This window comes from Dermacentor andersoni, chromosome 6, assembly GCF_023375885.2.
Source record: "Dermacentor andersoni chromosome 6, qqDerAnde1_hic_scaffold, whole genome shotgun sequence".
NCBI lineage: Eukaryota > Metazoa > Arthropoda > Arachnida > Ixodida > Ixodidae > Dermacentor > Dermacentor andersoni.
Genome location: NC_092819.1, coordinates 165,287,021 through 165,313,839, shown reverse-complemented (window position 1 = coordinate 165,313,839; position 26,819 = coordinate 165,287,021). Strand labels below are relative to the sequence as shown.

The window sequence follows — 26,819 nt, the reverse complement described above, 5'->3', positions numbered from 1 at the left end:
AACTAAAAAGGACTTGCGGGAAAGCTCCCCTCTTAAAGGAGTACTGACACAAAAATTTGAAGTCGAGATAACTTGCGAGATCGATTTAGTTGGTCACACACACATCGTCTATAAAATATCAGCGGTGAATATCGCTAAGAACATATTTAAAATCAATTTTAAAGTATGTGCGTGCAGCCAACCGCAAAACAGAACACCTCGCGACATTAACATCAAGCGTGATTGTAAATAGCCAAGAAAACACTACGTCATGTGGCTACGTCACGAATTTTCGTTGGCTGTCATGCAGCTTACATGTCTCTTCTCCTCTGTTGTTACTTGTTCTAGCTGTTGTACTTGTAGTGGGACGCTCTCCATGTCGCTGCAGCTGCAGTTTTTGTCGTGTCCATCGGGATATTTCCCACACTATCAGCTTGACTGCGCTGCCACAACGTTCAACACCGATTTGTTGTGTCTTATCGTTGATCGTGGCCGATGCGAGAGTTTTGTTGAGGTTCGTCCTCGCCATCGCCGGCTGCAATATCTGAGTCGCTAAGGGATTGGCCACGTCTAAAGCGCGAGACACATGGTGCGATTTTCCGTGCGATCTGTCGTACGGCGCGTCGTGGGCGACTTGCCACATGCAGCGATTCGGGACACATGGTACGAACGAGCGAGCGGCGGGTAGCTCCGCCCAGAACCGGCGCCCGTGCGTGGAAGTTCGAAATGCTGGTAACTTAGAACAGAAAATGAGAGCAACCGTATTTGCACAGCTATCTTGTTTGAAACAAACGATGACAATATAAACACCTCTATGCGAGCACTGTAGACTTGTTTCCGACTTGTTAACCTAGGTAGGATATTAGGCAGCATAGTAGCAAGAGCTTGGTGGCACAAGCCATCGCCCTGTTCCAAAGGGGACGCTCATAACATCCATCCATCCATCCATAAAAAGCGCCCTCTGTCCTAAAATGGGTCGTACCAAGCTCGGTCGTCTGCTTCGGAAAGCACGTTTACAATATGGACCCGCCACTTTCAGTTGTGTTGTATCACGGCCTGCAGCGAATATTGGGCGCCGAAGATATTTTCAGGGGTGGCACGCTGCATAAACGCAAGAAATTATGCAGTGCCGAATATGTGTACGCTGTTCAAGAATTAAGCGGCGAAGTTTTAGCGCGGTGTCAATTGCAAGTGAAGCGAGTCGCATACGAAGTGGAACTTCAGGTAAGGTTTGCACGCTGCTAGATTCAGGTGCACAAACGCGAGGAAATGCTTGCTATAAATGAATCCACAGCAGCGATAAGCAGACATCATGTGTACGGAACTGCTCGAGTACACGAGGGTACGCGCTGCGATGTACAGACTGCTCAAGCGCACGATCGTACGTGCCGCGACGGCATCGGTCTTTCGACATGCCGCGAAACGGCGGGCCTCCTGCAATCTTTGTTACAGACTGCATGCCGCTAAACAAGTAGTTATGCCTGCGTTGTAGTAGCGGCCATCTGTCCCTTTTAGTAACTGGTAATAACTGATGCAATGCATATGTGCTCGCACGTACGTGCGAATTGCGCTGCAGCGCGAGCTCGTGCACTGCTCGCTTGAAGTAGCTTTTAATGACAGCGCTCGAACATCGATCTGCTGTAGTCAGTACTACCTTGGTGCGCTGCCTCAACATGCTGGCTTGAGGTCAAGTATGAGCACATTTAACTCTTTAACCTGTGCTGCTCGTAGTGGGGTAGTGAATTGTCACCGAATCAGCCCGGCCATTTGTGGTCATTTGCACACACCTGGTCACTTCACCACTTCGCATCGGTCGAATTGTTAATTGTCGCTGTGACCGGGTCTCAAATTGTGAATTACCAGCCATGCCTGCTGCTATGTCGGTCTGCTGTCGGGACTGTAGGTGCAGAAGACCGAAATTTAGAACACAGATAATCAAGCAAGCTTCAAGACAGACGAAGCAATCAGCATGGCGCGAAGTTTCGCTTACTCAGCGCAACGAACTGCAGCTATGCAGCGCGCCCAACGCTCCACTTCGTGAGGCCTTGAAGGAAAACGGTAGAATCTGATGGTGGGATTCAGGCCTTCTTGTTCATGGCAGCTCACGACGCAGAAGTAATGACGGTGACGCCTTTTCGAGGCTGGGCTAGGTCTCTCCGGATCAGCGTCACCGATTCCTTCTGCTCCCAGCATTACGTCCCACGGCACGCGGAGAGTCCGTTTTCGTTAAAATATAGGCTGCGGCGAGCTCGCAGCGTGGTCGGCATGGTCTGTGAGAAGTGACGAGCCTTTTCGCACTCGCAACAGGGCAGAAAAAAGTGCGAATCGACGCAAAACTCAGCCTAGAAATGTGCTTCGCCACAGCCAGGGCTCAATACTGTCGCGTGGTTAGTGCCGCGCGGGGCACGAGCACGCAGGGACGGACCGACACGTACCGCCTCTTGCTTGGACGAAAAGGGAATGCCCCTTCTTTATTGGGCCCGAACATATATAGAGACAGACACACACAGGTCACAGGGGGCGCCACACTCTGGTGGCAGCCTAACAAACAAGGCTGAACTGTGGCGACCTCTACATCTTCCCCCTTGAAGCATTGGAGGTTAGACGGGAGAGATTCAGGAAGCCAAACACATCAAAAGCTTCACAAGTTCAAACGGCGCGGCGGAACAATAGGCCGGCCGTAACGCGTTCGTGTCACACCGTCACTGCGGTCCCTGGCTGCAGGGGACTGTTGCACACACTGTCCAAGGGGGACCGTTGATTCCACGATTTTGGCAAGCCGAGGTTCCTGACAGCGAACTTGCTGAAGTGGTGGTGGTTCCTCTCCGGAGGCTGTAGGCCCAAAAGGCACTAGGTGATGCCGGTTGCGCTGTAGGGTGCCACCTCGCTCCGTTTCGACCACATAGCTTCTTGGTCTTTGCCCCGGACTGAGGACCGTAGCCTGCACTTGATCAGGTCGCACCCAGACACGCTGACCTGTTAGGAGTGGCGGTAAGTCTCGAGCTCCATGATGCCTGTTGTAGTTGTCGGTCTGCTTCTGCTTGTAAGCCATATCCTTGGCGACGACGTCTTTCGTTGGCGGCCAGTTGGGGCGTAGCTGGGAGCCCTGCTTTGGGACTCTGGTTCTGAGTTGACGTCCCATCAACAGCTGGGCTGGACTAAAGCCGTCTACTCCTGGAGTATCCCGATAGCTGAGCAGAGCCAGATAAGGATCCTTTGACTTCCGAAACAGGTCCTTGATAGTACGCACCATCCTCTCCGCCTCTCCGTTCGATTGAGCATAGTGTGGACTGCTGGTCCTGTGGTTAAAACCGTATGATGCTGCAAACGCCGCGAACTCTTGCGACGAGAACGGTGGGCCGTTGTCTGACCTGACTTCTTGCAGAATTCCATGGCGGGCAAAGATGGATTTGAGAGCATCAATGACTGCCTGAGCTGTCATGCTCCTCAGGGTCACCACCTAAGGGAACCTTGAGTAATAGTCCACCACCAGGATGAACGTCTGGCCGTCTGCCGTCTGGGTGGCTTGTAGGTGATGCGTGACAACGTATCGGCTGTGGCTAGCAGCTTTCCTGGCACCACGTGCAGCATACAGAACTGGTATCGCATGGTCTTCAGCCATAGTCTCTGAATATGAGGCGGCAACACATCCAGTTCCATCTTGCTGAGAAGTGAAACGAGTGGCAGGTGGTCACTCTCGACGTCGAAGGGGATGCCACGGACGAACTCGTCGAACCTTTGGATAGCCCACGTCGTTGCCAAAGCTTCTTTTTCAGTCTGGCTGTAACGCAGCTCGGTATCGGTCATTGACCTCGAAGTGAACGCGACTGGGCGCCGCTCTCCTGAGAGTTGCGTCCGTAGCAAAACTGCGCCGAGTCCGAATGAGTTTGCGTCTGCAGACACCGTAGTGGCGTACGACGGGTGGTACTTGGCCATGCACCTGTCTGACGTCAAGAGTTCCTTGATTTTCTCGAATGCTGCCTTTTGCTCGTGCTGCCACACCCAACTCGCAGACTTGTTCAGTAAGGCTCTGATGGGAGCTGTGACGTCTGAGATGTGTGGCAAGAACCTGGCAAGATGGTTCACCATTCCGAGCAGTCTTCTAACGCCAGCGACGTCCGTTGGAGCTTCCATGGCTTTGACTGCTTCGACCTTGCCCGGATCTGGCCTGATGCCCTGTGCTGAGACAACAACTCCGAGGAAGGAGACCTCGGGTACCCCAAAACGACACTTGTCCTGGTTCAATGTGATACCTGCTTTTGCAAGGCGAGATAGCACCTGACTCAGTCTGGCGTCATGTTCCTGGTGGGTGCGTCCAAAAACCAAAAAATTGTCTATCATATTGGGGACTCCTTGGCCCTCCAGGATTCTTGCCATCTGCTTTTGGAAGTACTCTGGTGCGGAGGTGATGCCAAAGGGGAGCCGGCAGACGCAGTATCGGCCATATGGGGTGATGAATGTCGTAAGCTCTTGGGAGTCTTCAGATAGCTTCACCTGGTGGAAGCTTGCGGTCGTGTCCAGCTTCGAAAAAACTGTTGCATCGCCGAGGAGGCCAAGGACTTGCTCGACAGTTGGCAGAATATGTCTTTCACGAAGGATGACCTTCTTCAGTTGTGTCAAGTCGACGCATACGCGGTAGGAACCATTGCCTTTCCGGACAACGACGAGACTCGAGCACCATGGTGTTGGCTTGTCGACCCTACGGATCACTCCTGCGCTTTCCAATTTGTCCAGCTCGCGGCGAACGATCTCGAGCAGCGGGATGGGGATCCTGCGAGGTACGCTTAGCGAGAAAGGTACGGCATTGGGTTTCAACCGGATGTTGTATTCGTCCTTGAGGGTGCCCAATCCATTGAAGAGCTCGGCGTGCAGCGTCGCTTTTGAAGTCTTGAGTTGATCAAGAAACCGAACTACTTGGAGGGCTTGGAGCGCTGGCAGTCCCAGAAGAGGCACAGTGAGAGACTGGATCACATAGAGACGCTTACAGCTTGCTTTCCCTTGCCACTGAAGTCGTGCTACATACGAGCCCAGCACGCGCAGTGGCTGTCCTCCCGGGCCAGTGAGCAGAGTGTCGACTTGGTCGAGTTTGGCAGGCAAGGTAGGAAAGTCGCTGGGAACAGCAGATACTTCAGCTCCGGAGTCAACCTTAAACTGCGCTGTGTAGTCGTCAACGGTGACGTCGACGAACTTTGCCGAGGAGGGCGTCGCGACGGCGTGCAGGTGAACTGAGCTGAGCTTGTACTGCTTGAACTTCCGCGAGCGGCATACTTCGGCAAAGTGGCCTTTCTTTTTGCAGAAGTTGCAGGCGGGGCGTTGGGCCGGGCAGTTTGAACGTCGATGATGAGGCGCGCGGCCGCAGAATTCACATGTGGACGGCTTGCGTGAGCGCTCTGCTTGTGGCTGCGGTGAACGAGGCTTAGCGCCGGAGCGACGACGAGAGGGAAACTTGTTAGCTTTTGTTGCGTCGAGGTTGAGCTCGCGGGAGTGCTCGGTGCGGTTCTGGGGCAACGCCTTTTCCCTGTCGGCGTCTTCGGATTGACGGGCTTGTGTCCAGGCGTCCTGTAGTGTCAACTTTGCGTTCCAGCACAGCTGGTCCGAGAGACAGGAGTCGCGGAGGCCGACGACGAACCGGTCGCATACGAGCCTTTCCTCGACAGCAGCTGACGGATAGTTGCAGCGCTTAACCATCCTGCGCAGTTCTGCGTAGTACATGTCGACGCTTTCGTCGGGTAGCTGAACACATCTGTGGAACCGTGACGATTCGTAAAGCTCGTTTGCCGGGTGCACGAAGTGCTCGGTGAAGCGGGTGGCAACAGCTTGGTATGAAGCGAGCGACTGGGCGTCGAGTGAGAAGGTCTCGAGAAGCGGGCGGGCCTCCGGGCCCATGCAGTACAGTAGCGAGCGTACCTGCATGTCTTCCGACGCTTGCGTCAGTCCTGAAACCGCTGCGTAGTCTTCGTAGCGGCTGAGCCATGTCGCCCACGTTGGTGGGTTCGCGAAATCGGAACGGTGCCGGCGGCTGGAAGTTGACGCTGTACAGTTTCGGCGGCTCGCCGGTCTCGAGGGCCATCTTGGTGCCTTCCTATGAGGTGAGGGGTAAGGCAGGGGGGCGTTATCCGGCCACTTCTGACACCATGTCACATGGTTAGTGCCGTGCGGGGCACGAGCACGCAGGGACGGACTGAAACGTACTGCCTCTTGCTTGGACGAAAAGGGAATGCCCCTTCTTTATTGGGCCCGAACATATATAGAGACACACACAGGTCACAGGGGGCGCCACACTCTGGTGGCAGCCTAACAAACAAGGCTGAACTGTGGCGACCTCTACAAATACGACCCAAGCTGGTACGACCCAGATGCCGTTTCCCGCGCCGCCACCAGGCGCCGCTACTATACCTCAAACTCCTGCGCAAGATGCCCCACCCCGGCAGGCATAGCTCGCTGGGCCATTGAATCTAACACCGGTTGCGCTTGTGACACAATCGCTTGCAGCTCGCATAACGAAGTGCCTATGTTAGTCGGCAAAACGTGTACACAGTCATGTCATGCTTAAATTGCAGCACATTTGATTTCATTGGCGCCGTCAGAAGCGAACGAGCATGCCAGGCGAGCTTGCGATCGCTGGGAGACGATATAGGCCTAGCTCGCCAGCCGTCTATCCGGGGCCGAGGGTCCTTGCGATGCGTTCGCAGCTCGTAATAAAGCGCCTAAATTCATAAGCACAATCAATGCCTGAACATTTATGTTTCTCTTAAGTGAAAATACAGTTAGTTTTCCTGGTGCCGTTAGTAGCGATGAGTAAACACGCCAGTCAGGCGAGCCGCTTGGTATACAGACGATTGCTGGCGCGTCTGCGGTTACCGCGTCCAAGTAGAAATCACGCCAACGATTTACTATTTCGCACAGCGTTTTATAACTCGCACTCTTCGAGGTCACTTTATTCTAGAAGTTATTTCGTGTCAGAAACAAATTGTAGCCGATTTATGTGCCGCCGTCAGCTGCGAAATAGGCCCGCGTTTCGACCAGGGAGAGAAAAGAAAAAGACAGACATGATCAGAGTGGCGAGGCGCCCGCTTGCCGGCCCCGCCCCGCCGGGTCTACCACGTGGCCATGACGTTCACGCTACCGGCGCTGTCATTGGCTGTGGTCGTCCGACCGATGCGCCAGTCGCACGACAATATTCAGCAAGTTGGTTGCGCACGGTGGTTGCCCGTCAGAGGCTTTTTGCGAACACATGACTACTTTGTTTACATTCCCATTTCTCCCGTCTCGTTGCTCTCTGGAACCGAAACTTCGACTGGTCGCTACAAAAAAGACTGCAAATAATTACCTGTCGCGCTCTGAAGTAAATGACGTTCCGTGCCGTGATTACTGGGTCATTAACTACTTATTAAAGCTGAAAAAAACCACGTGGATTTTTTTTGTGTCAGTACTCCTTTAAGCACAGGAGCACCAAACGGACCAAATACTCTGTGCCGTGGATGTGAGCCTTGGAAAAGTGAAGCACAGCCTGTGCACTGATAATATTTTATAGTTCTCCTTGGCGTAAAATACCAGCACCCAAATTTAGCGATACAGTGCTTACACAAGGATATATGGTGTATGTAGATCATTTAAAGAAAATAAGAAGCTTGAATTACCTGAATTTTTCTGGCCTCATGGACTGCTGTGCTGCTTGTACGTGTTACAGTGCCTGTGTGCATGTTTCTTTGATCCTTCCTCAGATGCTGGCCTCACTGGAGTCACTGATGCGGTCGCTGCCCAAGATCCACCAGAGCACCTCGGAGCCAACGCTGAACCGAACACACCTGCAGTCTGAGGACTTCCTCTATGTGTGCGCCTCGCCCAAGACACCCAGCCAGTTTGGCGCATTCCCTTTCTTCTCCACAACTGGCAACTTTTGAGTCCTCCATTCAGAGAATGTTGTTCCCTCACGCTCAATGGGCCTGTCAACGTGAATGCAAGCACTTTGTTGGATGGGCTTTTGAAGTCGTATGTCATGTAAAACCTGCACCAAGCAGACAACTTGGTACCACACATAAGCATGCAATGCACGTGGCTTGCTTTTAAAGTCGGCTGGTTAGTGGGTGATGACATCGAAACGAGAAGGCCACCAACTGTCACAAGTTTGCCAATTGCAGCTGTGAAGAACGTTGGACAGAAGCGCGGCAAGCGACCACATGAACGGTGCTGGGACGTGCATCTCAAGTTGGTGTGTGCGCGCCCCTCCCTCTCTGGCTCTCTCCATGAAGCTCGCATCTTGCCTCTTCCGTGGAAGTGCAGAGAGGATGTTGTTACGACCAGGACAAGCCCAGGGTCGTGTGTGCAGTGGAGCACCATTCCTAGCTCTGTGATCTGTGTACAGCGAGTGTTGTAACATAAAAGAGTGCAAAGGGAAGGGGTTAAAAATGACAGTGGCAACAAAAAATGGACCTCTGGAGTAAAGAAGGGATGAACACGGACCACTACTTTTAATGAGAAGTTTTGTTGCTTGCGCGTTGTATATTTTCATTTTTGTTTCCTCATCCTGTGTTGTGTTCTCTGGAGAAGTGTCTTGGCAAGGTTCCTTGCAGCTATGGACATGCTGTACAGAGAGTGGCTTTGCAGTTGACGCAATTACTTCACCTAGGATCCTGCCTGCCAGGAGTTATTATGCGGAAGTTTGGCATGACTGTGTGGCTTATAGCATGAAGAAAAACTTCTGTGATGCTGGGATGCCGGTTCTGCATATGGAACTGCTCCTGAAGAACTCTGTGGGAGAGAGCTGTAATAAAGAAAAAAAAAACAAATCAGAACAGTGCTGCTGTAACTGAAGTGTTTCTGAATCTGCCAAGCTTCAGCAATGCAGTGGTGCTGCTGACCATACCTTGTGTGCAGCATGCCACTGTACAACATTCAGGTATGCAAATGATTCGCCACAAGACCTATGTGCACTGTGCGACATGTTTGCACAAGGGTGCTTTTCCTGTGTGTGTTCTCTCCAGCCATTGTGCACTGCACTGTCCATGTTCCAGCAGCTGTACACCATTTCCTCTTCCCATACATTCAATGCAGAATTGCAGCCCATGCAAATGTTTATCCCAGCGAACACTGGTGCAGTCTGCGCCACGTACAGTGAGGAGGTAGCATGTGGGAGCTGGAATGCAAAGACTGCATGGCAAGCACTGGGATACTGAAAACGCACTTGGATGGATGCATCAATGGAATAACTTTACTGAAAGGTCGTGCGAGCTACGGGGTGCAAGGCCCCATAGAGCGGGCTACTCCCACGTTAAGACCGGGAGTTATAACTCCCTAGCCGCATCGTGGGCTCACCGGACAGCCCAGAGCTGCTCCGCCAAGTCCGTGCTGCGTAATGCTTCTTGTAGCCTGGCGGAGTCTTGATTCTAGTTTTTGTGGGTCCGACCACACGGCCAGAGCAAGTAATATACGTCTAGTGTGCTATGGCAATTTTCACAATATGATGTTGTGTATAGGTCAGGCATGTGGTGATGTAGTCTGTTCTGCGTGGGATACGTGTTGGTTTGAAGCAGTCTGAACGTGAGAGCTTGAGGCCTGGTGAGCTTATTGTAAGGTGTGCTGTATATTCTGCTGTCTAGATAAAAGTGCTTTTTGATCTCGTATGTGGAGGGAGGGTCCCGATTTTCGCTGGGATGGTCACGACCAGAATAGGTGGCGTCGCGGAGGGTTAGGTCTCACGCGCTCCTGTGAGCCATCTCATTGAGGTTGGCAGGAGCGTCCTCAATCTCTCCGAGCTGTGCCGGGAACCAGCAGATCGTGTGATGCTGCAGCGGTGCGGATGTATTGACTATTTGTATTGCTTGTCTTGAAACGGTTCTGAAAGGCTTTGACGGCCGAGCGTGAATCGCTGTAGACGTGGGTGGTGGTCGGGTCTGTGAGTGCGAATGCAATGGCAACCTGTTCTGCTATCTCGGACTTGTGGGTCTTGACTGTGAGAGCATTTGTGACTTGACCTTGCTTATCAACTGTGGTGGCAGCGAAGGCCTTCCTGGGCGGGTACTGTGCCGCATCTACGAAACAGGCTATGATCTTCTTATCACGTATTTCGTGCAGGATGAACGATCCGCGTGCCATCCTTCTGGGTTGATGGTGCACGGGGTTCTTGTTCCGTGGGAGTGGGCGAACCATGTAGGAGTTGCGTGTGTCCGTCAGAACGCTTTGGTATAGATTCTCGATTGCTGTGGTGTCATGACCTAGTTTGGCTAGGATTTCTCTTAGTTTGGCTAGGATTTCTCTACCCAGTTTGGTTCCAGAGAGTTCTGTCAATTGAGCCCGTTCTTGAGCTTCGGCAATTTCTTCAAGTGTATTGTGTACCCTCAGTTGCAGCAGGAGCTCTGTCTCGGGGGTTCTTGGGGATTCCCAGCGCTAGTTTGACTAGCTTCCCCAGTTGCACATTGAGTTTGTCCTTCTCCGCTACCTTCCATCTGTGCATGGCTGCCTCATATGTGAAGTGGCATAGCACAAAGGCATGTGTTAGCTTGAAGAGATTTTCTTCCTTAGGGCCATGTTGTCTCTTTGCTATGCGTCGTATGAGATTCAAGGCATTATTCGACTTTGTCACGAACTTCTCCACTGTCGCGGCGTTAGAGCCATTGCTCTCAATGAGCATGCCGAGGACACTAATTTAGTTGACGTGTGGAATAGTTCCTCGGTCCTGTGTTCTGAGAGTAATGGCGTGTGTGTCTGATTTCGCTCTTTGGCTTGGGACCGCTTCTCCGTGGTTTGTAGATGAGGAGCTCCGACTTCACGGGTGAACATCGCAGGCCCGTGGGAGCGAGGTATTCCTCGATTGTATGAATCGCTTGCTGTAGAGCGTTCTCAATTGATCCCAGGCTACCTCCAGGTATCCAGGGCGTTACGTCATCTGCGTATATTGTGTATTTGACGTTCTCAATTTGATCCAGTCTCTTGCTTAGGCTGACTAGCGCAAGGTTAAAAAGCGTCGCAGAGATGACAGCCTTCTGGTGTGCCCTTGCTGCCCAGTTTGTATTTCTGAGACTTGATTTTCCCTAGACGGAGCGTTACCGTTCTGTCGCTCAGGAACGATTTTGTATAAACGTAGAGTCCAGTGCCGAGGTCGAGGTTAGAGATCGTGTTGAGTATGTGGTCGTGTGATAAATTATCGAAGGCCTTTTCGAGGTCTAGCCCTAGGATTACTCTCGCATCTCTCGTGTCTTCGTCAGTGATTTCATGTTTGAGGAGCTTCATGGCATCTTGGGTGGATAGCTCGGATCTAAAGCTGATCATTGTTGCTGGGTAGATATCTTTTTCTTCAAGATGTTTCGAGCCTGTTTAGGACCGCTTGCTCGGCTACCTTGCCGATGCAAGACGTCAGTGAGATCGGTCTGAAGTTATTGATGTTGGGCGCCTTGCCAGGCTTTGGGATGAGCACGATGAGTGCCATTTTCCAGTCTTCAGGTAGTGCTCCGTTCCTCCAGATTTCGTTGATTTCCTCTGTGAGAGTTTTGATGGAGGTGTTGTCTAGGTTTCGAAGTGCCTTGTTACGCCGTCTAGCCCCGGCACTGACTTGCTGTTTAGGTTCTGAAGCGCCGTGCGTACCTCTTTGATTGAGAACTCCCGATCTAGCTCTGGGTTTGCCTTGCCACGATATGCCTCAGCAGTCGTGCCTCTAGCATTTCTGGCCAGCGGGAGGTACTTGTTGGCGAGACGGTCAATGAGGTCATTTTTCGTGGTAATCTTGAGTTCCTTGTGCATGATCCTGTTCAGCTTTGGTTCTGGTTGTCTAAAAGGTGTTAGAGCAGGTGCCACGTCATCCCGCTGTTGATGCGGCCGTCTGCGGCATCGCACACTTCATTCCATTGCTGGTTAGATAGTTGCATGCAATATTCTGCAATCAGCCGGTTAAGGGAAGAAATTATTTTCCTCAGCCGTCGATTGTGTCTTTGTTCTTTCCATGTCCTGGTGATCGATTGTTTGGCTTCGAGCATGTGAGCCAGTCGGCTGTCCCTGTTTTGTATGGGGAGATCTGTCTCTTAATTCCTTCGTGGCCGCCTTAATTTCTGTCACCCATAGAGTTAAATTTTTTACCACAGCAATGATCATCATCAGTCTCGTGTACTTTTCTGTCATGTACACCATGCGCATTGTGATGTTCTGTAGCATTCCTGACGGGAGCAGGGACATTAATAAGGAAAGAATGTATATTATCACTGTGGGGACAAAATTGCACCCAAAGAATTTCTAATTGACTCCACAAAGTGGAAGCAGTACCACCCCTCAATAGATCGATTTCATTTATTATCCCTCAAAGGCCCCAGTGGTGGGGTATTACATTAGGGATGGGCTGAGTTAACAAAACTAATTCGAGAACAGCCTTGAAGTTGTGCGTCGGAGAGAGAGAGAGAGAATCAACTTTTGAACTGAGCGCTTAGTGGCGGTTGGTGCGCGCTGGCACCAGATGGGGTGGAACCTTATTCGCAGGTCCCATATGCGTCCAGCAGTTCCTGGCCCATGACATTGGCAGACTGTTCGAGTACCTTGCATCTTTCACAAAAAATGAGCGTAGATGGGAGGTAGTCTGCACAGGATGAGGATACACGGCTTTTCTGTTGATCCAGCTGGACTGGCGATGAGCTGGTAATATTGGGGGCGAAGGCTTATGGAGTTGCCATCTGTCGGAAGCACCTCCCTTTCCTAGTATGAGGGATCACCAGGCGTGCTCCTCGTAGGTTTGGCTTGCGGCGCCCTCCTGGACATTTCTGTAAGTATTAGACAGTTTAAGTCTAGCGTACGCTATTGTATACACTGTTTTTTCTTGGGCACCACCATATTGCTACGCAGTGGCACCATCTATGGGCAGTCGGCATGCTGGCTTGGGAAAGTGCTCAGTCTTACATGGCAGGTATACGCTCCGCGGTAGTTTCTGGCGTCTGTTTTCGTGCTCGTGTGGTCTGTTTAATATGACGTGACGTCTTCTACGTTGCAAACGGTTCTGTGAGACGTGAAGTGGTTGAAGTCTGTATGGCCAGACTTCCTGCTGGCGTTGAGGCGGACGGAGCACGCACCACGATATGTACGCGAGTGTTTGAGCCTACAATCAGCCTCGGAGATCAATGGTGTATTTTGAATGTTCCATTCACTAATGTTACCTTATTGCAGTATTATCCTCTAGTTCTAAGCTGCGGTTTAGGAGCAATAAAACATATGCCGATGCCGTTCTGCTACGATAGGAGCTGTGCTGTTATACTTTCACAAGCGTTCAAACTGTTAGCTGCAGATTACATTGCGTGACTACTAGGTTCGGTAGATGAGGTCTCCACCCATGAATAAGATAGTTTTGCTTAGCAATAACAGCATAGCTTACAGTGTGAATTAAGCTTGTCCAGCAAAAGCGACCGTTCTTGAACTGCGTGAGCGTCCTAAGCAACGGTAGATGCTGGGTTAGAGATATCTTTGTTTTATATAGCACATGGTCCAATCGTACGGCATCAACATTTATAGATCTATAAACGTTGCAATCTATAAAATATGAGAGGTCATATGGCGGCGTTAGCCCATTGTCTTTCTTTTTTGAGGAAGAGGACAAGCGATTTTTTTTTTTCGGTTGTGTTATCGTTCTGTTTTCTACGACGCACTCACGCGCATTACGGAAATTTTGTCCTCTCACACGGGGCAAAAAAGCAATGCCGACGCACATAGCTTATGTAGTTTGTGTCATGCTGGTTCACCAACTGCAGTATATCGCTGTGTTGAGCAGCGTCATCAGCCTTATGCAGGAAGGCTAGTGTAGGCATATAGTGATTTCGTCTTGAAATGCGTGAGAACGATGCCGGTGTATCACAATTATTTGACAGCGCCTGCTGCTTAGATGTTTTGTGGTTGTCTTAGGTTGGCCATACACGAGCATGCGCTCTTATGTTTTAGTCCCTACGCCAAGCGATCAGATGGTGAGCAGATTTACCATTTCGTGCTGGTAATACAGAGACACCGGTTCTCTACGTTGAAAACCGATATACGGAAACTAGTTCACAACACGCACACACCGCGGCTGATAATAGAGATTTAGAATAGGTTCCCAAAGAAATAGCATCGAAGCCATTGTGCATGCGCATGACGCAGACTGCGTTTGGATTTTGCGTTGGGTTTACATCAGCAAAAATGGCAGCACCTATCGAAGCGACGGCTCTAACCCAATCAACAAAGTCCCCGTTACAATATCGGCCAGACGTCTCTGGCTGACTGCAAAACGGTTGGCCCGACCTCAGCGCCCAATGGAGGGCCCAACGTTACTAGACTAGCTTCAGTTGTAAAACTCCCCGCCCGCGCGCTTAGAGCCGCTGTCGCCACTTCTGTGACAGCCGCCAGGTGGCAACGCTGTTCCATCGGGCTCCACTGCAGGCGCCTCGTCACAGCCTTGAGTCATGCTTGAGCTCGTATGGACGGGCAGTTTGCGCGTGTTTCACGCTCGCTGGCGTTCTCCCTTGTCCGAATTAGTGATACCACGAGAAAGCGGTATCCACCTACAGCAATAAGATTTATCGCGCCAGTTCGCTAAAACTGAAAGAAGGGTAAACTGCACGAAAGGAAGAAACGCATACAGCGAAGCGCAGAAGCTGCGTTTCTAAATGTCGTCTGTTTCTTCCTGTCGTCTTAACGTTTCGCGCAGTTTAGGCTCATGAGCCTGAATATCTGGCCAAAGTGCGTGATTGTAGGCTGATCTTCATCCCCACCGAAGCATCTCGCCACGCCAAAGAAGCGCTACAAAAAGAAAGATGAAGTCGGTCTTTGTACACACAAGCCACAAAAAGAAAGAAGTCGGATTTTTCATTCCGTGACGATGCTTAATCAGCGAAGCTGAAACGTGCGGCCCCTGTGTTTATCACTGGGTTAATCCCGAGGCTTCATTAAAGTACTCGGTTATGAGGTTACACACACAATCGGCTGCGACAGAGAGAACGACGTCACTGACGGTATGCCCGTAGTCCGCAGTTGTCGCTTGCGTTCGATACCTCGAGTTTGCTCGGCGGCGTGGTTAGCAGCCTTCGTGTGCAATTTGCAGCTTGTGATTCTTCGAAATTAAATTTCTTCAAAATTATATCTTTCCGTTACGTAAGACCATGAGTGGCTCATACCCCCGTAAACGCGGCCTCCCCATTACGACGACAGAAGTGAAGTGAAATTCTACGCTGGAAAGATGAACAGCCACGCAGCCAGCTGTGGAAGACGACGACGAACGCGGGAGCAGTGGCACGAGCGCGTGCCGCGGATTTCGCAGAGTTCCAGGTCGGCACGAGGAATCGCTGTTTCACGCCGAGCGAAGCGTCGCTAGCGTCGCATTGCTGGGAGCACAGAAAAAGTGGTGCGCCGAACTGTCGGCATCGTTCCGATAGCGGTCTATGCAGCCAGGTACGCAGCACGTCGGCATCGTCTGCTGATATTCTTAAGAAACTCGGCGAAGGCTAGTTTCGCGGATGACATGCTTGCGGAAATTTGCCGCCAACAACGAACCACAGAATACACCAACGCTGCACCGCGTACTTAGTCCGGCCTAAAATCCCTTGATAATTTGAAAGTAGCGACACTCTTTGAACTCTGCCGCCGCCGCGCGACCTCCTCGCCTCCTCCTCGCCCCTCGCGCGTTCCCCCATAGAGAAATGGTTACCCCGCGGCAACCAGTTTTGCCCCCGTTTTTCTGCACGACGATTGGTCTCCCTGCCGTTGCCCTTGGAAACGCGCGGATCTTGAGTTTAGCTTGTGTTTTTCTTTTTCGTTCGCGCCATTTTCCTCCTGAGCACGACTGGCTCAGCGCTTTAGCTCGGCGTAGCGAACGTTGTACGCTGTTTCCTGCAGAACTTTGTTCCAACAAAGAACAGCGCTATTTGCGAGCTGAGGCGTCTTTCTTATAGCTCGTAGCAAAGCATCTCGTAATGCTGCATCTTTTTTCATTCTTCCGGCCTGCTCACCAGCGTTTTTGTTGCGGTTGTCCTGTATGCTTAATATTCTCTGGCGGCTCGATCACCTCGCTAACTGTTGTTATTCAGTCGGAAGTGCAGCATTATAGATTTTGCTTCGCGCCCTGAAAGAAATTAGTGGCAAGTATACCCGTGGTATTGCAGGTGATGAGCGTTAGCTAGTCAACATTTAGTTTTTTTTTTTTTTAAGTTTTAAGGCGAAAGCCTTTAGATCTCTGTTTCAAGGTTGCGTTGTAAACTGGAAGTATCACGTGACCCAGGGAAGGCCCGAGGTGATCCAAAGCATGTCCACCATGTATAAGAGAATGATTACAGTTAATTAATGAATCATTAGTGATTGGCATCATGTGGATTAGGGAGGATTAAGGTTAATTAGAGGGTATTAAAGAAGATTAAGGTGGATTAGAGTGCATTAAGAAGGATTAAGATGCATGAATAAAGATAAAGGTGGGTGGTGGAGGATTAAGGCGGATTATGGTGAAGGGTTGATGAAAGGGTATTAAGGCCGATTAGGGTGCATGAACAAGGATTAGGGTGGATTAAGGCGGATAAAGGAAGATTAAGGTCTATTAAGGTGAATTAGGGTTTATAAAGGAGGATTAAGACCTATTAGAATGGATTAGGGTAGATTAAGGTGGATTAGCGACCATGGAGCTGGATTAGGTCTGATAGAGGTGTATTAGGGTGTATTAAGGTTGATTTTGACTATTAAGCAGGATTAAGTTGGGTTAAAGTGCATGAATAAGGATTAAGGCGGATGAAGGAGGATTATGATGGATTAGGGTTGATAAAGGAGGATTAATACCGTATAGGGTAGGCTAAGGTGCATTAGGGGTGATGTAGGTTGTATTAAGGTGGATTGTGATTATTAAGCTGGATTAGGTGGATGAAGGAGCATTGAGGTGGACTAAGGTGAATTAGGGTTCATTGAGTATTAAGACCGGTTAGTCTACCATAATCCTCCTAATGCACAATAATCCACCGAATCCACATTCATCGACCTTAATCTACCTTCAATCACTTTAATCCACGAAAGTTCCCCTTAATGCACCCTAATCCACCTTCATCGACCTTAATCTACTCTAACCCTCCTTAATGCACTTTAATCAACCCTAATCCACTATAATCGTCCTTAATTCACCTTAATCCACATTCATCTACATTAGTCCACCCTAATCCTCCTTCATTCACTTTAATTCCCCCTAGCCGACCACAATCCTCCTTAATGCACCTTAATCCGTGTTAATCCACCCTTATCCATCTTCATGCACTTTAATCCACCCTAATCCACTATAATCGTCCTTAATGCACCTCAACGCACCGTCATCCAACCTAATGCACCTTCATCGACTTTAATCCGCCTCAGTCCTTCTTAATACACCCGAATTCATCTTAATCCAGTCACTAATCAATCATTACTTTGCTAATCATTAAGCATCATTATACGCGGCTCCACATGCTTTGGTTCGCTTCCCGCCTTCGGTCACGTGATATTTTCTGTAGCTCATAACGGGACCTTGAAACAGAGTTCCAAGGCTTTCGCTTAATAAGCCACACACAAAGGGATGTGTCACAAGCAATACTAGATCAGACGCACGAAGTAAAGCATCTGATCATGAGGCAGAAAAATTGTCTGGAGTATAGAACTAGCCTCAAAGCTTCCTTTACATCGGTATACCCCGTTCATACGGCTTTAAGAAAAAACCAACCTCCTCATAAACGTTGCCTCCAGCATTATCGATGCTGTTATTAGCATTTCTCAAAATTTTCAACCCCACTGGGGCGCGCAACTGGCTCAAAATAACACGCCTCCATAGAATCCTGCGGCCCGTCCGCGGGAGCCCAGGAGGAAAAACGCGTCGTGCGCAGCTGGCGGGCGAGGAGAATTGAGGAGGAAAGAGCCGTGAGGAGGAGAGTGTCGCTACTTTCAAATTATCAAGGGGTTTTAGTCCGGCCCGCCCGCGTAGCCAGCTAGTGAGAAAGTGAAGCCGGGCGCGACTGCAGCGCCACGAAGGCGCGGGCGGGTGGCGGTTCCGCGCAACGGCGCCAAGTTTTAAAGGGACACTAAAGGTTACTAATAAGTCAACGTGGACTGTTGAAATACCATCCCAAAAACCTCGAAACCCTTGTTTCGTGCCAAGGAGAGACTTATTTTAAGAGAAAACGCGTTCTGAAGCGTCCACGTACCTCTAGCGCAGTTCAAATCGCCCGCCCTCCGATCGAGGAGTACTGACATCATGGTCTCATAGTGACGTTGCGCCATCGGTGAGAAAGAACGGCGTCCGCAGACGGCGCTACGGCTTTTCTGCGCAAAACGCAAACACGCGGCCCGAAACAGAGCCAAGACAGAGCTGGCAGAGCTAAAGCGGGAGTATGGTTAGGGTATGGTGGCTAGCGGAAGGAGAAACGCGCGACCATGGGGCTCTTGTATTGCCCAGGGGGCGCTGTTAAAAATGGCGAGCTGCAAGGAAAAATTGCCACCCAATTACGACTGGGGGACAAGGCGCGCATCCCCCACTCTCCGTCGCTGCAGCTAGACTGCGTGCGAAGAAGCGGGCTTTGTGCTGAAAACCACCTCCATCCACGAGCCCCATCTCCGTTGCGACGAAACTGGTTCGACGGACGAACTATTGTGCCCGAGGTCCCCAGCGCGAACCTGATTTTGCTACGCATGAGCAAGCCGCGGCGGGACAACGAGCTACCCAGAATGTCTCCGAGCTTCCCGGAACGACTCCCCTCTGTCGTCGGTTCCAGTCCTTCGCACCTGTGTGTTTGCGTGTGTGTGTGCGTCACCTTGTCGCGGGAGGCGGCTAGTTTTGCGATGACGAAACGAACATTCGCTGCCTTGTATCGCCGAAGGACCGAGCGTTTAAAAACGGCTGTTGGGCGGAGGCTCGACACACTTCTCTCGTGCAGTCAGGTTGGACTGACACACTTTCTCTTGAGCAGTTATGTTGGACTGACACTCTTTTTCTTAAGCAGTCATGTTAGACTGATTTAATTTCTGTAAATAAACCCATTTTCCTCGTTCTCGATGAGAAGCAGTTCTTCCCTTCATCAACGTCCTCAGCGTGTTTAAGTTGGACGACGGCATGGGCCAGCTACCTTCGAATTCATGCCGGACTCCAATCTTGGCAACGGATCTCGAGCGATGGGATTGAGCCCCCAATCCTGACAACTGGCTGACAGCGGTGAGATGGACTTTGCGACATGGTGCTGTATCTGCGGTGAGTGCGTGATTCTTGCTTTGACTCTCTAGGCTTCATTTTGTGGTTGTTCTGTTTAGAACTGTAGGGAAGCTAGATTGTTGTGTCTTAGCTAGGTTGTGTTTTCCTAGCTAGATTTAGAGAGCAGAATCAAGGCAGTAAAGCAGCAGTCATGGGGTTAAGGACACTGCTGAGAGACGAGTTGTTGATTGTTGGTGAGGAACTGGGCCTAGATGTACGCGAGGAAATGCTAAGATCAGAATTATTGCATATCATTTCCGAACAGGCCAGTGAGGAAGATATTGAAATGGGATTGGAACTTCTCAAAAAGAGAGAGAAACGGGAAAGAGAAAGAGCAGAACGGGAAAGAGAAAGAGAAGAACGGGAAAGAGAAGAACGGAACAGGGAGAGAGAGGAACGCGATAAAGATCGCGAGTTAACAAAAATGCAACTTGAACTTGAAAGCAAACGTTTGGAGTTGTCTCAAGGAAGTGAAGGCGCTCTGGGACGATCAAGTGAGGCAGAATCGTACCGCATGGACAGGCTATTAAAGCCATTTGAGGTCGGGACCGACATAGGCTTGTTCCTAAGCAATTTTGAAAGGAGTTGCGAAAAGATGAACTTCGGGCCGAATACATGGCCACAGCGGTTGCTGTCTATGTTGCCGTGTGAGGCGGCGGAAGTAATCGCCAGACTGAGTGCACAGGATGCATATGATTATGCAAAAGTTAAGGCTAGTCTCCTGAAGAAATACCGCCTTTCAGCCGAAGCTTTTCGGCAAAGGTTTAGGAGCACAGGCAAGAAAGATAGCGAGGGATATCCGGAGTTTGCATATAGCTTAAAGGCCAACCTAGTCGAGTGGCTTAAAAGCGCGGAAGCGTACGACAGCAGAGACATGATCATTGAATGCATGTGTCTAGAACAGTTTTACAAAACCATCCCCCAAGCTGTGAAACTGTGGGTGCAAGACAGAGGTAATGTAAACACTGTGGAAAGGGCGGCTGAATTAGCCGAAGAGTACGCAACCCGTAGAAAGTTGAACGCCGAGGAGGGAAACTGGGACGGTCGAAATGGACCGCGGAAACCATTTCCGTTCAAAAAGGGTGCGCAGACTAGACGATCGGAGCCTGTAGACATGGCGGAAAAGCCCGCAGAAAAGAGCGAGGAGAAACTTAACGGAGAAACCGCACAAAAAGAACAGAAAAGAAAATTCGAATCTTTTAGACCAATGCGCTGTTACAAATGCCACGAACTGGGACATATAGCTGTAAACTGTGAGAAGTCTAGCGTAGTTTTCTCCTACGTGGAGGAAAAGGATGAGAATATCGAACTTTTAAGTCCATATCTTCACGACCTGCAAGTTAATGGAAAACCATGCCGAGTGCTAAGAGACAGTGCCGCCACGATGGACATTGTCCATCCGTCTTACGTGACGGTAGATGACTTCACCGGAGAAGTAGCATGGATAAAACAGGTTGTAGAAGAACACAGCGTGTGTCTGCCCATGGCCAAAGTCAAAATCAATGGACCATTCGGGGAGCTAGAGACTGAGGCTGCAGTTTCCAAATCTTTGTCGCTGCAGTATCCTTACATCTTTTCGAATCGTTCGAATCAGTTACTGTGTGACAAAGGGCTCAAACTGGGAGAGGGCATAGTACAAGCATTGACCCGAGGCCAAGCTCGTAAGATCGCGGCGCTTTCGGTGGAAAATGCACACGCTCCTCCAGCGGAAGCAGAAAAGGGGATAACTTCAATACCCGAATCCGAGCTAGGCCCGAGGGACAAAAGAACAGTTGAAGAGAGCCTGCCAGCTGACCAGCTCAATGAGAGCGTAGCACTTGAGTGTCAAAGTTCTAGCCTGCAGGAAGAGCAAGCTGACGCACTCACAAGCGAGACAGGGTCGTTATTATCACCGGCCTCAAAGAACTTTGATCAGCTCTTACGTGTGGATAAAGAGTCACTGGCAGCTGAGCAAAAGAATGATGAGAGCTTAGCTAAATTACATGACACAGCTAAAGAAGGCATTGCTAGGCGCAACGTGACGATACATGAGAGAGGAGGTTTGTTGTATCGGCACTACAGAGATCGAAAGGGTAGGATTTTAGATCAGTTAGTCGTACCTACTAAGTATAGGGAGGACCTTTTGAGTCTCTGTCATGGAAATGGGTGGTCCGGCCACCTAGGCATAAACAAATCAAAGGAAAGATTGCTTATGGAATACTACTGGCCTGGCTGTTTCAAAGACGTAGAAAACTTTGTAAGATCATGCGACGCCTGCCAGCGTTCGGGTAAACCAGGAGAGACATGGAAAGTTCCACTGAAGGTAGTGCCCTTAATAACAGAGCCTTTCAGACGACTTGTAATAGACACGGTAGGGCCTCTTCCAAAAACAAAATCGGGCTACAGGTACTTGTTTACCATGCTGTGTCCGGCTACCAAGTTTCCAGAAGCAATCCCGTTGAAAGAGCTCAGTTCCACCGAAGTAGTAGACGCGTTTTTGACAGTGTTTGCACGAGTTGGGTTTCCAGACGAAATTCAAGCAGATCAAGGGTCAGTATTCACGAGCGCACTGACTTCCACATTCTTGCAAAAGTGCGGGGTAAAGTTAATACACAGTTCTGTCTATCACCCTCAGTCAAACAGTGTAGAGAGGTGGCATTCGGTGCTTAAGCGAGTTTTGCGTGCGCTCTGTTACGAGCATAAGGAGGACTGGGAGAACTGTCTGCCGGCAACTTTGTTTGCTTTGCGAACGGTTCCACATGAAGCGACAGGGTTCTCACCAGCAGAACTAGTGTATGGGAGGACACTCCGTTCTCCACTGAGAATGTTAAGAGAGATGTGGGAGGAAAGAGGGGAGAGTCCAACAGTGGTTGAATACGTGCTAAATTTACTGGAACGGCGAAGCGCAACCCAAGAACTAGTCGAAAAGAACATGGGAGTAGCTCAAAAGAACGCCAAATTCTATTACGACAAGAATGCGAGGCTTCGTACGTTTAACGCCGGAGACCAGGTAATGATCCTCAAACCTTCAAGAAAGAACAAGCTTGAAGTTCACTGGGACGGGCCCGTTAAAGTGTTGCACAAACTTTCAGACACGAACTATGCTTTGAAAATGCCCGGTCGCAGGAAGGAAGTGAGGATATATCACTGTAATTTGATGAAGCCGTATGTAGAGCGCAGCGGAGTCGTTAACTATACCATCAAAGAGCCAGATGGCATTAGTACCAAGTTTAAGGAGTATAGGGCGACCTCCAACTCTGAAATCGGTCTAGAAGAAGTAGTCGAGCATTCGGTAAGCTCGCACGCTCTAAGACCCGAGCAGCTAGATGAGCTAAAAGAGGTGTTAGGGGAATATCTCGACAGATTCAGCGATCGGCCGGGTAGAACCGAACTGATAACGCATGAAATTGAGCTGACATCAACCGAACCAGTAAGATCAAAGCCTTACAGGGTGTCTCCAAGACAGAGAGAGATTATGGAGGCAGAGATACAGCGCATGCTAGAGTTGGGAGTTATTGAGCCCGCTGAGAGTGACTACACGTCACCGCTAATACTGGTAGAAACCCCTAACAAGGACACTCGTCCGTGTGTTGACTACAGGAAGTTAAATGCCATCACTAGGGATCAGCTGTACCCGATACCCAACATTGAGGAACGAATTGAAAGAGTTAGCGCTGCTAAATACATTTCAGCTATAGATCTCGTGCGGGGGTACTGGCAAGTTCCCCTTTCAGAAAGTGCCAGCCGTTATGCCGCATTCATCTCGCCTGTAGGCACTTTTCGCCCTCTCGCACTCAGCTTCGGGCTGAAGAACGCGCCGTTTAGCTTCTCTAAGTGAATGGATATTGTCCTAAAAGACTTGCAGGAGTTCGCCTTGCCCTATCTTGATGATGTGGCAATTTTTTCGGACAGCTGGGAACAACACGTATCGCACCTCAAACAGGTGTTCTCACGGTTGAGGGAAGCCGGCTTAACGATGAAAGCGGAAAAGTGTAGGTTTGGTTGTTCGCAGGTTACTTATCTGGGCCATGTTGTCGGTCAGGGCATGAGACGGCCGGCTGAGCTGAAAATAGCTACGATTGGAGGATTTTCTCAGCCGCGCACGAAAACGGACCTTCGTTCATTTTTGGGACTTGTGGGGTACTATCAACGGTACATTCCGAATTACTCGCAAATGGCAAGTCCATTAACAGACGCCCTCCGAAAGGGAGCACCGAGTAACGTACACTGGGATAAGGACAAAGAGAACGCTTTCCAAAGTTTGAAAACGCTATTGGTTTCTCGCCCTGTGCTTCGCGCGCCAGACTACACAAAGGAATTCATAGTTCAATGCGACGCGACAGAGGTATGGGCGTGGTACTTAGTCAGGTCGGCGACGATAACGAGGAGCATCCTATCCTCTATGCCAGCCGTAAACTAAATGTAAGAGAGGAAGCCTACAGCGCTTCAGAGAAGGAATGTGCTTGTTTAGTTTGGGCCGCACAGAAGTTGTCGTGTTACTTGTACGGAGCGAAGTTCATCTTCGAGACCGACCACTGTCCTCTGACGTGGCTCAATCAAATGTCACACAAAAATGGCCGCTTGCTCCGATGGAGCCTCACTCTCCAAGAGTACAACTTCTCCGTTAGATATAAGAAGGGAAAGTTGCATAGCAATGCGGATGGTTTGAGCAGGCTAATTTGAATTCTGCGTTTGAGGGTCCCGCCTAAATTTTAGGGTTACTAGTGCTAATTTTATTAAGCGAAGAGGATCCCCTCTCATTTATCAGGATTCCATCCATGATTGCTGAATTCGTCAGCAGGAATTTGCTTCAGAAATTGGCATAGCGAAATGCAGCATTTTTTGTTTCTGCACTTCTGTTGTTGTTTTTTTTGAAGCCTAGCGAGTCTAAAGTGAGAGCCAATGCACGTCATCTCGGCGCAGAGCCGTGTTGTGGGGTTCATTTTGCAGTTGCCTGTCCTTGTTGGAGGTTTTGGGGCGGTGACATCAATACACAAGTGGTCGCTGCGAGCCAAGACATCAATCCCCCCCTGACCACCTGCCGTTCTCTTCCTGCCTAGCGGTTGTCAGCGCTAGACAGTCGAGATTTTTCGGGCCATGGAGGCGCTGTTAAGAATGGCGAGCTGCAAGGAAAAATCGCCACCCAATTACGACTGGGGGACAAGGCGCGCATCCCCCACTCTCCGTCGCTGCAGCTAGACTGCGTTCGAAGAAGCGGGCTTTGTGCTGAAAACCACCTCCATCCACGAGCCCCATCTCCCTTGTGACGAAACGGGTTCGACGGGCGAACTATTGTGCCCGAGGTCCCCAGCGCGAACCTGATTTTGCTACGCATGAGCAAGCCGCGGCGGGACAACGAGCTACCCAGAATGTCTCCGAGCTTCCCGGAACGACTCCCCTCTGTCGTCGGCTCCAGTCCTTCGCACCTGTGTGTTTGCGTGTGTGTGTGCGTCACCTTGTCGCGGAAGGCGGCTAGTTTTGCGATGACGAAACGAACATTCGCTGCCTTGTATCGCCGAAGGACCGAGCGTTTAAAAACGGCTGTTGGGCGGAGGCTCGACACACTTCTCTCGTGCAGTCAGGTTGGACTGACACACTTTCTCTTGAGCAGTTATGTTGGACTGACACTCTTTTTCTTAAGCAGTCATGTTAGACTGATTTAATTTCTGTAAATAAACCCATTTTCCTCGTTCTCGATGAGAAGCAGTTCTTCCCTTCATCAACGTCCTCAGCGTGTTTAAGTTGGGCGACGGGATGGGCCAGCTACCTTCGAATTCATGCCGGACTCCAATCTTGGCAACGGATCTCGAGCGATGGGATTGAGCCCCCAATCCTGACAGCGCTGCGAGAAAGGTGCTATGGGGATACAATAGGTACGAGGTCCTCCGAGGTATGTGGAAAGGGGTAATGGTTCCAGGACTTACTTTTGGAAATGCGGTTTGCTTTAAATCAGGGGTACAATCAGGACTCGACGGGAACCAAAGGTCAGTGGGTCGCCTCGCATTGGGCGCTCACGGGAAGACTACAAGTGAAGCTGTGCAAGGGGATATGGGCTGGACTAGTTTTGAAGTGAGGGAAGCTCGCAGTAAAATTGAGTATGAAGAACGGCTGAGGAATATGGAGGAAAGTAAATGGGCTGGGAGAGTGTTCAGGTATCTGTACAGGCTAAACATTGATTCACAGTGGAGGAAAAGGACGCGTGCGTCTATTTGTCGTACAAAAATCCCTCACGTGACCTGTTCCTAGGCGCCTAGCGACAGCATCATTCAGGGATTTTTGAGAAGGCGCGATGCTGGCGCCGAGCGACGCCGTGGCGTGTTCGTCCTCGGCGTGATCGTTCTCTGGACCGCGCGTTTTTCGACATTGCTCATGTAATTGTGCGTGCGTTGCTTGTGTGTTGGTTGTAGGTTCTGTGTTACTTGGCGGAAAGCCGTGAGTAGTGGCGGTGCGGCAATGCGGCTTTGGCCTCGATGAGCTCTGGCACTACAGAATCTGCGTTGTGTGACCCGTGCTTTCTTGAGAACCCGGCGGTGGTGACAACTGAAATAATGAAGTGGCCTAGCGCCTTGGCAGCGAACCGCGATGTGGCGTCGCCATGTCCAACTTTGCTTAACGGACATCGAGGGATGTGCTGCTCGCTGCAAGTCATGTAAATGCAACTGCGTCGACCGCCCACTGTTCAGCGCTGAATGTGTGTTTGGTGTGCTGTGCTTGAAACGAGTGGTGCAGCCGTGCAGATGGGGTGGCGGAGGAGCAAAGTTTCTTAGGGGCTCTGTTAGCGTGTTCACAGACATGTGCTCCCGTCTTGGTCTCATTAGCGGCTGTCGCGGGACTGTGGTGTGCTAGTTCCTTGCCTAGTATGAAGTTTACGACGCTAACACACAGCATGTTCACGATTTTCCGCGCTATATGTCATTTGCATGACGGCCGAGTTGAAAACGAGACATATAGTGTTCATTGCGTTTGTGTGTTGTAAATTACTTTCTATTGTGGAAGTTCTGGAAGTCTTATTACGCAAGGAGTGCGAACGTAAACATAAACACATATGTGTGTCTGAAATTTTGAATTACCCATAATACCCTTTACGACTGATAAGTGGGCTACACGGCCTGTGTGAATCAGCTACCGTATGTTGCGACGCTCTTCCGTGTGGTAGACTGATGCATGGTGCGCGTTTATTTCTGTACTGTTGTAAAAACCATTTGTTTATTCACTCAAAACAAATGTACGGCTTCTTCACCGCAGTACATTTTAGTTACGCGGTGAAGCATACTAAAAGTGGGAGGGGGCCACTATCAGCCAGCATATTATGTCCACTTAGGCGACCTGAGAGGCGGCGGGTTCGCGAGTGTATGATTAAAGAACTCTTATTATGTCCAGTGACAGTGGCCCCTTTTCACTTTTAGTATGCTCCACCGCAGTACATTGCTTAGCCTTCACCGCGAAATATTAGTGTATTGCGGGAAAGATGATCGTAAAAAGCCTAATTATGCAACGTTTCTTTTGTAGCTTGCTACACCGCAATACAGGGGTGTAAATAAGCATCGTGCAGTAAAGCACACTAAGAGTGGAAAGGGCACATAGGTTTACACTGTGCTCATTATTTTCAATTGAGACATAATTTGCAAGTGCATCTGTGCTCGTGGTAAGCTTCGTTGACAATTCTTTGTACATTACAAAT

The 26,819-nt window shown here is 50.1% G+C and overlaps 1 protein-coding gene across 2 annotated transcripts in view; it reads left to right on the top strand.

The window, feature by feature from the left end:
* Positions 1–8,774, top strand: part of Raf (Raf oncogene) — a 167,697-nt gene extending 158,923 nt beyond the window's left edge. For both annotated transcript variants that reach the window (XM_050172267.3, XM_050172266.3), the window contains one exon: positions 7,704–8,774. In XM_050172267.3, coding sequence (XP_050028224.1) covers positions 7,704–7,883 — 180 coding nt within the window. In that variant the 3' untranslated portion in view covers positions 7,884–8,774. The remainder of the gene's footprint in view (positions 1–7,703) is intronic.
* Positions 8,775–26,819: the final 18,045 nt, after the last annotated feature.